General features: G+C 51.6%; 3 protein-coding genes across 3 annotated transcripts; 2 read left to right on the top strand and 1 right to left on the bottom strand.

Annotated features, from left to right (window-relative positions):
* Positions 1–542: 542 nt before the first annotated feature.
* Positions 543–5310, top strand: BO95DRAFT_455411 (uncharacterized protein; the record flags this gene model as incomplete). Its single annotated transcript, XM_025588335.1, has 7 exons — positions 543–1690; positions 2251–3283; positions 3339–3449; positions 3507–3524; positions 3575–3690; positions 3740–4392; positions 4460–5310. 7 exons carry the CDS (start codon positions 543–545, stop codon positions 5308–5310), a joined length of 3930 nt encoding a protein of 1309 aa, XP_025439462.1.
* Positions 5311–6742: 1432 nt separating this feature from the next.
* On the bottom strand, positions 6743–7377 carry BO95DRAFT_369600 (histone H3 family protein; the record flags this gene model as incomplete). The annotated part of the gene is made up of 2 exons (XM_025582875.1): positions 6743–7089; positions 7146–7377. The coding sequence occupies 2 exons, from the start codon at positions 7375–7377 to the stop codon at positions 6743–6745; spliced, it is 579 nt and encodes a 192-aa protein (XP_025439463.1).
* Positions 7378–8275: 898 nt separating this feature from the next.
* Positions 8276–9097, top strand: derA (putative ER-associated proteolytic system protein Der1; the record flags this gene model as incomplete). The annotated part of the gene is made up of 2 exons (XM_025589209.1): positions 8276–8464; positions 8561–9097. 2 exons carry the CDS (start codon positions 8276–8278, stop codon positions 9095–9097), a joined length of 726 nt encoding a protein of 241 aa, XP_025439464.1.
* Between the last annotated feature and the right edge of the window lie 3921 nt (positions 9098–13018).

A 13018-nucleotide genomic window follows, 5' to 3' on the forward strand; every position in this document is an offset into this window, starting at 1 on the left:
CCCGGATGCGGAAGTTTAGTATAGAGTTCGGTGGAATAGCATCATAGACTCTCCGCGCCTGGTCGCGGTTGGGTGGCTTTCCACTCAGAAATTTACCATGATTTGGATTCGGAACACACCTCTGGTTCGATGCGGCCTTGGGTAGAGCTGCCCTCTTCTCCCTGCGCCGACACAGGATCTGGTCGCATGGAAGCTTGATTACTTCTTCCACTGTGACCCTGGCGCGTGCTCCGTTTGCGTGCGAATCGACAGCCTTGCGTGTGAACTACTTCAAGGTCAAGAGGCCCTCCTTCTTATGTCTCTTCTCTGGTTTTGATTTCTTTCGTCATGTGGTCCGCTTGATACCATATTTTCTACTTCTAGTACATCATGATGCCCGTGAGCCAGCAGAAAACAGGCTCGCTTTTTCTTCACCGATGAGCTTTTGTAGGATTTCGACAGAGAATCAAACCAGAAGAAATAAGCGCCTCAGCTGGGAACCATTCAACAAATCATTCTTGGCCGCGGCAATCCATGATTTAGGGCCCAGTGTCCCGCTCGATATGGCATATAGCTTACGTCGCGCTGCCGAAAAAGTGAAGATCATCGTCAAAATGAATCGGTGGACGCGGAGTCAGACCGCAGGAAAGGGTAGGGATTTCGATTCTAGCGGGCGATGCTTCTTTCTCGAACTGCCAACCGAACTACTATTGGCGATCATTTCCCATCTATCGGTAATACCCGAGGCTTGCCTAGCGCTGACATGCAAGCGACTTTACTCAATATCCGGGGCGATCCTGGGAGCCAAAGCTCTCCACTTCAATCGCGACTTCGCACCACTTTTTCACCACTACCGGAATGGCCACAATTTCGTCACCCCGCGGTGGCAATTCATCAGTCTGCTGGAAGACGGCCGCTGGCGGGCCTGCTCGAAATGTTTAAAACTACATCTACGGAGCTCGTTCCCTCCTCGCGAGCTGAGACGGAAGTCCGATGAGCGAGCATGCAACTTGGGTAACTCTGCGGGCATCGTGGATCTATGCCCATGCAAGAAGCTCACCTTCCAGGACAAGACGGATCTCGTACAGCTTTTGAAAACCCGACAGAGATCAGTGGACGCCCTTACCCTGCAGTTTGGGAGCGGCATTCAGCAGCAGCGCTTTTGCTGGCACTCCTGCAAGGAAAACTATGGATCCACGCAGCTTGAGATTGCGATCTATCCTGAGCTGGACCAAGACGACTTGTTGAGGATACATACAGAGTATCATATGACAACAGGGACTGGCCAGCTTGGCAGAGAAGAACACATCACCCCTCGCTTTGGATGCGCTCACCGATCAGTCGACTTGTGGTTATCCAGTGTCTGTCAGACCACCATCTGTCGTCTCTATGACAGCCACTGTGCCTCGTGCAAGCGGATATCAGTCTGCAACACATGCAACGCCTCTTTGAGGTGTCCTCGCAAACAGCCCTGTCGGATAGATGAGGTGATGGACAAAGCTACCTACCATTTCTGGACCGAAAGGTGCCTTGGAGGCACAAGTTCGGTTCCCGATCAGGCATGGGCTTCTCAGCGGATACACCCCGCGGAGAATCTGTTTGATGCTACCAATTGCAGTGAGATGTGTCCTTGGACTATTCGAGAACATCCTCCTCTGGAAGAAGCCCCGACTTTGGGGATGAACATACTTGAGCCTGCGATGCAAGACCAGTCGCTCAACCAATTATACTCTTCAATCAACATGATATAGAAAATTGGCGAATGGGCTCCCTAGAATGAATGGCGCTGGGCGTGGTTCGGGGTCTATTTGATTATGTCCACAGTCAATCCTGTGTGGTGTTGTGGTTTTTTTTTATTTTTTTATTTTCTCAAGTTTGCGTTGAGTTGGGCTTGGGTAGGAGGAGTAGGGGCTGCTATACTTACTATATATCTTCCTTTGGGCTATGTGCAAACTTTTGTCCGCAGTTATATGTTCATGTAAACAGCTGAAGATGAATTGTCAGTATCGATGAACTTAGAGCAGAGAATGTTTAATAATTATAGGAATACTGGGACTAAATTCCCAAGGGGTCAAGGCATCCCTTCAAGTTCCCCACCTGACCATCCTGACTGATCGGACCGCGTGGGGAGGTTTCTCCGAACCCGACGCGGAAACGGACATGGCCGCGCGATTGTTCAAGAAGACCAGGACCGCAAGAAGCAGTGACCGCGCAAAAGGAATTCCCAACTTCCAGTCTCCCTCAGCACAGCTTACTTACAATCGGGATTAGCAGAGCGCAGTGGATAAATGAGCATCTTCTGCGTCCTGGGGCGATGAGCTACCCACCACCCCACAACGGCCAATATCCTTCGCAATACATGCAACACCCCCCCAATCTCCCGCTCCACCACCAGCAGACCATCCACCCGCAGCAGCTCCTTTACGATAACAATGTCAACACGACTGCTTCGCCATATCAATATGGCAAACAGATTGTCTACCCTCAGGTCATGATCCCGGCCTATCCTACCTACACTCAACCCTACGCTCCGCAGCAACCACAGCAACAACAACCACAGCAACGACCACAGCAACAGTCACAGCAGCAGCAACCACAATATGTGAATCCCTCCGAGCTGTTCCAACCGCCCCCTCTTCCGGCTACCTCACCTCCTCGATTCTTACACACTTCGTCCCAGTACAACGCGACACCTGCAGTCACTGTCACTGACAGCATACATTCCCCTATACTTTCCACTTCGACCCCTGCTCAGCCTGCCTACTATGCCGATCCAAGCCCCGACCCAGGGAATCAGGCCTCCTACAACAAGAACGCCCAAGCTACGTCGAATCCACCAGTGGTCTCAGCACCATCTGTGTCAGCACCCTCTGTGTCGGCACCACCCGTATCAGCACCACCTGTTCCAGCATCACCTGTGATCGCCGCGCCCGTTGCTGCTATCCCCATCGCTGCTAAAGTGGCTGCGACTAAGTCCGTATCTGCAACCCCATCGGCTCCATCCCCAAAGCCCGTCCAGGTGCTCATTCCCGCACCTTCACCAGATGTGCAGCAGAAGCTGCAGCGACAGTCCCCCACAAAACCCACCCCCAAACAAACACCGCAGCACCCGATGAAATCCTCCACACAGAAATCGGCCAAGACCCCCGACTACCAGCTGTTGCTGTTGGCTATGGCGGATGAGTATCTCGATGCGGCGCACAACCATGGGACCATGGTGGCCTTGCTAAGACGGGAGATGGACATGGAAGAGTACTATAAACTGGTGGCAACAGGTCTCGGATGCTTAGAGGCGGTATTAAAGGTATGAGAGATAGCTTGAGTCAGACTTGTTCTCTATGGTCGTTAACCTAATTTAGAACTGGAGACTTCAACCTCGAGTTGAGGCTCTTGTGCGGTTGCGCTATGCGCGGATTCTGTTCGAGGAAACAGACAATGATCTCGAGGCTGAGACAGCTTTGAGCAAAGGCGTATGTATTCATTCTCTGCCCCCACTTCTCGAGTGCCATGGCTAAGGTCTGTTCCAGATTGATTTGTGTGAGCGCGTAGGTAAATCCGAGCAGATGATGAATGATTCAAGCTTACACCGGACTAGAACCGCATGTTAGATCTGAAGTATAGTATGCAGCATCTCTTGGCTCGGATGCTACACAAGACGAACCCGAAGGCCTCAATGAAAGCCGTCGATGGCATGATACAAGATGTCGAAGCGTGAGTTCCTCAAATCGCGAACGTTGGAGATTCTTACTAACATCAGCAGTTATCGCCATTCGGCCTGGGAATATGCCTTTCGCTTCCTTCGCGCATCGCTCTCACTCTCTTCCCACGCCCATCAAGATTCTGTCTCAGCACTACAACACCTCCATAAAATAGCCAGCATGGCCCATCGCAATGGTGACAAGGCCGTTTCAGCTATGTCTGCTATAATAGAAGCCCTTGCACATTTGCAGCAAGGCACCGGGTCCGACGCGATCGAGCAGGCTCAACGCGCAGTGGCGGCAGCACGAAGCCATCAGTTGAACGATGATCTTCGTCACATTCCGCAGCTTACGACGCTGGTCCAGATTGTCGACATATGCTGTAGTCTTTTGGACTACGACGTCAACCAATCGTCTCAGAAGCTGAAAGTCATGCAAGACATGATGGATGAGCGATTAAATGACTCAAACTGGCGCGATGACGGGTCCTTTTCCATCCCTCTGAGTGGCAAGTCGGCTGGTCCTTCTTCCATTGACACCGGAGATATTCTCCAGGTACAGAGCGGCACCCTATTGTTGAGCTTCAACTGGCTCCCGCAACACGACCTGTATGCACTTTGCTATTTCCTCAGCTCCATCACTCTCAGCTGCAAAAACTCCTATGACGGACGCAAAGCGGAGAAGTTCCTCCAAGAGGGCATACGCATGGTAAAAGGTTAGTCGGCTGCGATTTGTGGTTCTCTTTCTTTCTCTTGACCTCACACTGACCCGGCTGCCTGCAGGAAGTTTCAAAGCGCCACAAGAAATTACTGAGTCTGTGGTAAATGCTAACAGACGCGTCGAATGGCGCCGAACCCTCTACTGCAGTCTCCTCGTTCAACAAGTCTTTCTCGCCTGCGGTCGCACCGACTGGGATCTGGCCACGAAAACGTTACACGAATTGCGACAAGAAGCCCTAGGTCTCGGTGGCCAGCTTCCGGAGACCATCAAATGCATGATGGACTACGCGAGCGGCGCCATCGCCCAAGCGACAGGCGATTTGGATGCAGCCCTCCAGGTGTTCCAGTCCACAACCCTCTCTCTGCACTCCTCGTCCACCACCACCAGCAAAGGCGCGCGCAACGACCCCCGCCGGGACCTTGCGATACTATCCGCGCTAAACACCGTCCTCATCCTCAGCGAACCATCTCACCCGTCCCATCACCAACTCCCCGCCATCCTAGCCACCGTCGAACCTTTTTGTACATCTAGCCCCAGTAAATACATCCAAGCCGCCTATTACCTCGTCTGCGCTACCGTGCAGACCGAATCAACCATTCAAACCAAACAACACCTTCAACAAGCCCTACAATCGGCCACAGCCATCAGCAACAGCCAGATTACCTGCATGACCCTCACTTTCATGAGCTGGAAATACTTCCGCGGCGTCGTCGGCGAGCAGGCCGAGAAGAGCGCCCGGGCCGGTCGCGCCATGGCCCGAAAGGCCAACGACCGCCTTTGGGTCAGCGTCACCGACGAAATGCTCGCGGAGACGCTGGAGCGGCAAGGCAAGAACGAAGAAGCCTTGGGAGTGAGAGAGGAAGGCCATCGGGTGATGAACGGCTTACCGGCGGCCCTAAGGAGGGCTGTCTAATGGAGGTTAGATCTGGTTATTTGTCAGAGAGAGAGAGAGAGTGTGTGTGTGTGTGCATGTGATGTCTCATTACATTGTCCTGATATAGAGCGTCTTATGTCCTTTCTCATTTTCTAGGGGTTGGCTTGGGTTGGGGTTTTCTGACTGGGTGTGTTATCGTGCTACTCCATCTTCTACGATCGCCCATATTTGGCGTGTATGCTCTCATAGTATCATTGTTTGCGACAAGATAGAGCCCGTAGCCCCCCAAAATTGGGCTCGCTTTCATCAATTGGTACCATTCTGGTTCTCTGTGTGCGCGGGTGTTGAGATGTCATTTTCTTTTGTTTGCGATACCGTTTAAGGGATCTCGCAACGGCCATATACTAGTAATTCATCATTGGGGAACACGTCTCCCAAAAGTCGCAACGCGAATCACTCCCACTTCCCATACGGGTATTGAATAATTCCATACCCTCGGTGACGCCAGACAAGCAAAGTAGATAGCTAAAAAATGAACCGCAACCCTAGGACTAACCTACGGCCCCTGACCAGCCTGAGAATGAAGCATGTTCGACAAACAGCAGTGATTAAACAGATTAGGTTGGATATGCTTCATTGTATTATGATACACATGCATCATGCGCATGCGCATGCGCAAGGCGCGCACGAGTACGATCAACATGAATGTAGTCCAGACATGCCCAGTAGTGCATAGATCATCAAGCCGTCTAGAGCTGCCTGACAGCTAGCCAGAAAAGGAGGCACCGATCACCGCCGCGACAGACAAACGAGGGACAACATTCAAAAAAAAAAGGAAACACCATAGAAACACACCCGCTATACCAGATCGTCGCCGTCGCGGGTCGATGGCTGACTTGGATTATCAAATCTATCGATAAATAGATAGATGGGGGGAAATTTGACATTTGTAACTCCGTTCACCTTGGATTTTCTCCGTACGCCTGCGTGCAAGAAGCCCTATACACCCAGCTGAGTAAGGAAAGGAAAAGCGATGACGCAAAACAACATAATCCGGAACCCCCTGAGAGTTTTGATAGAACAGAAGGTATGCAAGTCGAGTCTCGGGAACAAAGAGAACGGTAGGTAGAATCTGAGGAGACAAAGTGAGATCTTCGAGCCGGGAAGATCCCGCATGCGAAGGTTGAGTGGGTGAATTTTGGAGGAGTGGTGAGTTAGAGGTCGAGATCTCGGATTAAATAAAGACGGTTTCCGCTTTTGATGTGTTCCACGAGAGCCCGCTACCTTTAGCTCGACTGCTGCTTCATTCTGTTCCGATGATCTCAGGTGGTCCTGAAAACGGGTTATAAGCTCTAACCAACCATTGTCCGTCAGATAGAAGATGGAACAGCAAGAGACGCCATTAATGAAATGAGATCGGATGTTGTTTTTCTCTAATTATTTCAGGCATGTTGGAAAAAGAGAACCCCGTCTAACCCAGACCACCCCAGACACCCCGGATGCGTCGAGCAAGCTGGATATCCTTCTGCATGATGGTCACGCGCTTGGCATGGATGGCACAGAGATTGGTGTCCTCGAAAAGATGGACCAGAAACGCCTCGGCGGCTTCCTGAAGAGCCAAGATCGCATGCGATTGCCAGCGCAGCTCGGAGCCGACTTCGGCGGGGAGAAGATCCAAGGCAACCTCGCGGACCAGTCGCGCGAATGGTAGCTTTCGGATGAGCAGGTCGAATGAGCGTTGGTAATGGCGGATCTCCTTCAGGGCAACCGTTCCAGGTTTGTACCGGCGACGACGACCTGTGGGGGTGGGATCACCCGCTATAGGATCCAGTCAGATGCTTGGTTCTGGAGATGGTCGAGGAGGGCAAACATACGTTCAACATTGGATGTCCTGGGCGCTTTAGCCGGTCGCTTGCCTTTGGTGACACCCGCAGGTTTACGCCCGCGAGCGGCCGGGGTTGTGGTCGTCGCAGCTGGGGCAGTTGACGGGCCGGCAGCAGCGGCGGCACCATCATCAGTAGCAGCAGCAGTAGTGACGGCGGCGGCGGCGGTTGATTTCCGTGGCCCAGCAATTGACTTGCGACCGCGCCCTGTCTTAGGAGGCATGTTGAAGTCTGTGTTTAATCGGTATACCCGGGGATGACGAACAAAGTGGTCAATGTGAGAGAATTGGCACGAGTCCCTCCTGCTGCAGCTTGCAGACGGTCAACCACTTGGGTATGACCGTGAGTCTCCGGGTGGGATCGAGTCGCGAGTGCAAGTTAAAGAGGTGTGGCAGGGAAGACAAGTCTCGAGAGCCAAGAATGTTGTTGTTATTGTTGTTGTTGCACCGTTTGTTTTGATATTTTTTTAGCTTTGGTCCGTCACGAACCGCCGGGACAGCCTTGCTTGGTAGACTCTGCAGACTTTTGTTGCAATTCTAAGTTGGGTTGGGGATGAAAGGGCTCAGAAAACTGGTAAACGGTGGTTAACTTATTGTAAGTACGGAAGTACTCCGTAAAGTGTATGCAATCGGATGAAGGTGGGATTTGGAGATCCCAGCCACCTGCATTATTTCCATGAGTGACGCGTGGGGGACCGCGTTCCGTCTCGGCTATAAGCGCGCGCGCGTGTGAGTTTGCATAGCTTACTAAGTGGTTAAGAAGCCATCCACTTACTAAGGAGCTGTGATCTGGCCTCAGGCAAAAAGGCCACCTAGCTGGAAGCTCTTTCTCTGTCTTTTCCGCCAGTGAGTACCTTAACTTATCAGCTCAGCTCAGCACAGCACAGCACACCTCCCAATCTTATCAGTTGTCAAGTGGCCTACTCCGTACCTCACCATCGATCCTATCCCATTCCTTTACTTTCTCTTCCCAACCCATCCCGTGCCAATTCCTCAGCTTCTCCAATCAATTGCTACTCTTATCTTACCTACAGTACTTAGAGAAGAGATAGAACATCTCAATCTCGCTCATCCATTCCGCATCTGCACCTTCAAGACTAACATACTCCACTCCAGAACACAATGGCCGCCATCTGGGGTAACGGCGGGCAGGCTGGCCAATTCCCGCTTGAACAATGGTTCTATGAAATGCCTCCCGTGACACGCTGGTGGACAGCGGCCACCGTTGTCACTTCGGTATTGGTTCAGTGCCATGTCCTTACTCCCTTTCAGCTATTCTACAGCTTTCGCGCCGTATATGTAAAATCTCAGGTATGTTGCGCGCAGTCCGGAGCAAAGGCAGGCGACCGCTGCCTGTCGTTTAGTGATAGTGATAGTGACGACACTGTAGCTAACCGTGGTGCGCAGTACTGGCGCTTACTGACCACTTTCCTCTACTTTGGACCATTGAACCTCGATCTACTGTTCCATGTCTTCTTCTTGCAGCGGTACTCGCGCCTTCTAGAAGAGTCGTCGGGTCGGTCGCCCGCTCATTTCTCTTGGCTGCTGTTCTACGCCATGGCCTCTCTTCTTTTGCTTTCGCCATTTCTCTCGCTGCCTTTCTTAGGAAGCGCCCTCTCATCGAGTCTTGTGTACATCTGGAGCCGTCGCAACCCGGACACTCGTCTGAGCTTCCTCGGGATGTTGGTGTTCTCGGCGCCCTATCTCCCCTGGGTATTGATGGCGTTCAGCCTGGTCGTCCACGGGATTGTGCCCAAGGACGAAATCTGCGGTGTTGTGGTCGGACATGTCTGGTACTTCTTTAATGATGTCTACCCATCGCTGCATGGTGGACATCGGCCTTTCGATCCCCCGGCCTGGTGGGTACGTCTGTTTGAGCCCGCGACTGGCGATGGGAATGGTGGTCTCGCTGCCACTGCCGCCGCCGCACCCGAAATTCGATGAGCGGTTGACGAAGGCTGAGACTTGCAAGTGGAATGCATGCCGGGAAAATCGCCGACCGAGGCCCTATCACCTCTGAAGCACACGAGTCTCTTCCCAACCAGAAAATTTCTCGATTGAAGACCGCGATGTGCAGGGGACATGCGCACTTGGAAGTACAGAATACAAACAACCCTTCGATAATGGCAGCATCTCTGCATGTTGGGTCACTCACTCAGATGCGTCGGGAGGTCATTTGATATGGTATGGTGATGCGGTGCAAGGGCTATTTGCGCCACTATCGCTTTCTTGTTCGACTACCTGGGGGTGCTATGCAGCCTGCCGCATTGTCGATATGTTGCACGTGGGCGCAAGCATCAAACTCATTTGCTGGCTAGGTCGAGCGAAAGATGTGGTCTTTTTAAAGGGGAATGAAAGTCTCGAGCCGAAGATGCCCGGTGAATAAGCGTGACCTAGGCATCTGTCGGAGAACTTTGTGACATTGTTTCTTTTGCACGTTGAGCTCTTTAGCGAGTTACATTGGATATACCCCTGTTGTAATGCAAACATTGATCACGTTGTGATATGGTTTCGGAAAGAAGAGAACTCAAATAGGTCCTCCAGCAAATGAGAAGGTGGGGAGGATAACTGATACTAAGTAAGTATGTGCCTTAGACTGCATAGCAGGGTACTGAACGGCTGGCTGGCCTGCCCACGTGTACTGTAGATCCCCAATGCCGGGGTAGAAAATCTCCGCATGATCGGGGAGCGGGTGGGCTTAACCGCCGCCGACGACATACTATGCAAGTTACTATATGTGATAAAGTCATTCGACTCTGGCCTTGCGCTTGGATCTCTCACCTATTGCATCTCCATCCATGTGCCACCACACTGGCCGTCTCTACACAATGGGTCTTTCACGAGAAATCGGTCAGGGTTCCCAGCGAAGCCAGAACCTTCTTCCTTGGCCCACGTAGTGATCATCGCTAGACTTGTTGATCCCCAACAACCTCGCATTGGTTGGTCCATCCCTAGGGTATAGCATCCAAATTTCATAAGCGGCGTCTGGGTTTCCCACGGCGACAACCGGGGGAGAAAATCAACCATGCAGGTGGGGTGGGTGAAGATGATGCTATTGTCACTTTGTGGCCAGACACGGGATGCAGGGTTGTTGGGAGAGACCGACGACGTAATGTACAAATGTAGAAAGTCCCTTTTCCTGCCTCAGGCAGAGAAATTGATTATCCAGAGGTAAGAATTGAGTAATCATGTACGGAGGCACTACAGTACATTTTAGGTAGGAGGATTATCGTGGGATTAAACTGCGATGTGCGAAGTCGCGAATCTATTCGTACAGTAGGAGAATTGATCGTCGCTGCTTCTTGAATTGAGGTGCAACGGGTGGTCGCAAGGGGCAGGGTCCAGCTGGGGAGGGGAACTTCAGTGTACGCCGGGAGTATCTATCCGTCGCCCACAAAAGAGACCGAGTTAAGGGGGATGTTTCATTTCTGTTGCATATGAAGCCAAGATTTCTAATATCGGGGGGCGAGGTCTGGATCGTTGTCCATGTGTACAGTATTTCTGTACTCAACACCTTGGCATTGTTGCTGCTCAAGGCAGTGTACGAGTACGAAGGTACAACAGCCTGGGACACAAATGCGGTCGGCAGAAATCCACCGCCCGGCGACGAGCGACCGGAGAAATTGTCCTTGGAAGTTGTAACGAAAAGGTGAAACAGCCGGTAATAACTTAGCTGGTCTAGCTCAACATCCACCACGGCACCATCTGCTTGTCCACGCGTCTGACAGTCTAATCGGCGAGTAGGACGAAAGGATCTGACTTAAAGCATGGAACCTTGACAAGCCGTGGGTCGACGGGGAAGCCATTGAAGGAAGAGTGGACCGACCGGGCGATTCCTTTTGGTTTTCTCGGTGTTTAGAAATGGTTTTGTCGAGGGTCGTCTAGCAGGCGAGCCGAGGTTGGGTCAAATCTGGGGATAACTCTTTTTTTTTTTTTGGCTCTTCACGAGTAAATTTGTCCCCCTCTACGGAGAGTGGCAAAACAATCAGGTGTCATTATCTTCGAGAGGTCGAATGGAGGGTCAGCTGCTCACACGGATACATACATCCTCCTGTTCTATTATACTCGGTAGCTTTGATGCTCATCCGACTCGACTCGACTCAGCTCGACTAGACGAATAATCTCTCGAATTGATATCCCAAATCTCCATCTGTCAAATCTCACTCACAGGTTTGTGGAGCCCGGAGGAAGCAGTTCACTAGTCGAGGTCCCACCCATTCCAGAATCCAGAGAGTCGGTCGGCGAGTCGGCGGGAAAGTCGCCCGGTCGCCGGTAATCGTACTCGTAAATGCATACCCGTTCCGACGGAGTTTGGTTCGGTTGTTGGCTGGCCTTGGAATACTCAACGAGGCTCAGCCTGTGATGAACGGTCGTGCACAGAAACGATGATGATGTAGTGCCACACACTCGTTGTGGCTGGGAATCCTGGAACCTATTCTACTACGTACTGTGTGGCAAGCAACCGTCGACCTTGGAACTGGCTGGCCTGGTTTTTCTTCTGCCTAGAGGGGTCCTGTTGTTGCTCATGTTATTGTTTATGCCCCGGTTCTTATCTTCGATTCCTCTCACTCTTTCGCGATAATGTCACCATGTGATAGGATCCGTGCTAGTGCACTGTCTTCCATGTCGAGGATCTTGTTGTCACAAGGTGCTTGTCGCACGCACACTGATAGAGGTCGTAGGAAGTGAAGTTGCCTAAACCTGCATGAATACAGTATGAGCCACCAGCCAATAGCATTGGAAAGGTAAATTGGTTCTATCTGTCGGCTTCTTTATGCAGCAGACCTGCATGCGCAAGCCGGGGGCATTGGGGTGTTTTACCTCCGTTCCAAACTTAGATCCTTGGAAGCATGCTCCGGGGCAATGAGCATTGCGAGACCCGAGATCAACTGCATCCCGCATGCTGACCTGACACACGCAGCTTTTGAGCTGAAATCAGCCAAGTAAGGAACTTCGTCAGGGATTGAGAAGTTAAAGACAGTAGTCAACTCAGGACCACGGTCTTAGTCAGCGGGAAATTCGCTTGACTGTCAAACACCTAACTACGAAGTTCTCCGTACTATTGACACAAACACTCGAATGCGGTCGCAATAACAACGTTCAGAATTGAGATCGATTCATCAATAGACTAGTAGTTTAGGGCTTTCTCAGTCTGTACTCACAATTGCCCGCCTAGATTCTCCGACTTGCATGTACAAGGCTACGTATAGACATGATCAGATCATTGGATTTCCTCCCCAACAAGAATTCAACAATCGACGCCCGAGCAGGGGATGTCATAATTTCCCGCTAATATCACCTCCTAGTGTCAATTATGATTTCACAAGGCTCTACTACCTGACTAAACCTCTTGATGCAATCTCAATTGTTATTGACCTTACTACTCATGTAATCGTCTACCGTACCAGAATTGAAGTTCCCCCCCCCCCCTCTCCCCGGGGTGGTTGCCAACGCCGCGGTGGGATATCATTTGGCCGAGCCGTGATGGCTGTGCTTTTGGGGCCTATTTCCGCGGCACCAATCAAAGAGTGGATATCTGGCACCATGCTTTCCCACCACAGCGAGGCTGGAAATGATTAGCGCACTCGACCAAACTCTCGAACGTTATTCAAGCCTTGAGGCGGTGGGAGGAAAGAATGAGCGAGTTTCTTCGAGGCCCCGTACAGCCACCTGCCAAGTGGCAACGCATCTTGTTCGCCTCGAGGAATGGGCCTGACTGTCAGTGATTGGTTATTAGTGGAGTTGACACTTGATGGACAACCGTAATGTCTGTAGGCAGTGCAATAATGTACGGAGTAGGCGATGATGTATGTCGAAGCAGCAGCACTGCAGACGGGATTCAGCATTGCCCCGAGGACCCAGACA

The sequence above is a fragment of the Aspergillus brunneoviolaceus genome, assembly GCF_003184695.1.
Source record: "Aspergillus brunneoviolaceus CBS 621.78 unplaced genomic scaffold BO95scaffold_59, whole genome shotgun sequence".
Classification (NCBI taxonomy): Eukaryota; Fungi; Ascomycota; class Eurotiomycetes; order Eurotiales; family Aspergillaceae; genus Aspergillus; species Aspergillus brunneoviolaceus.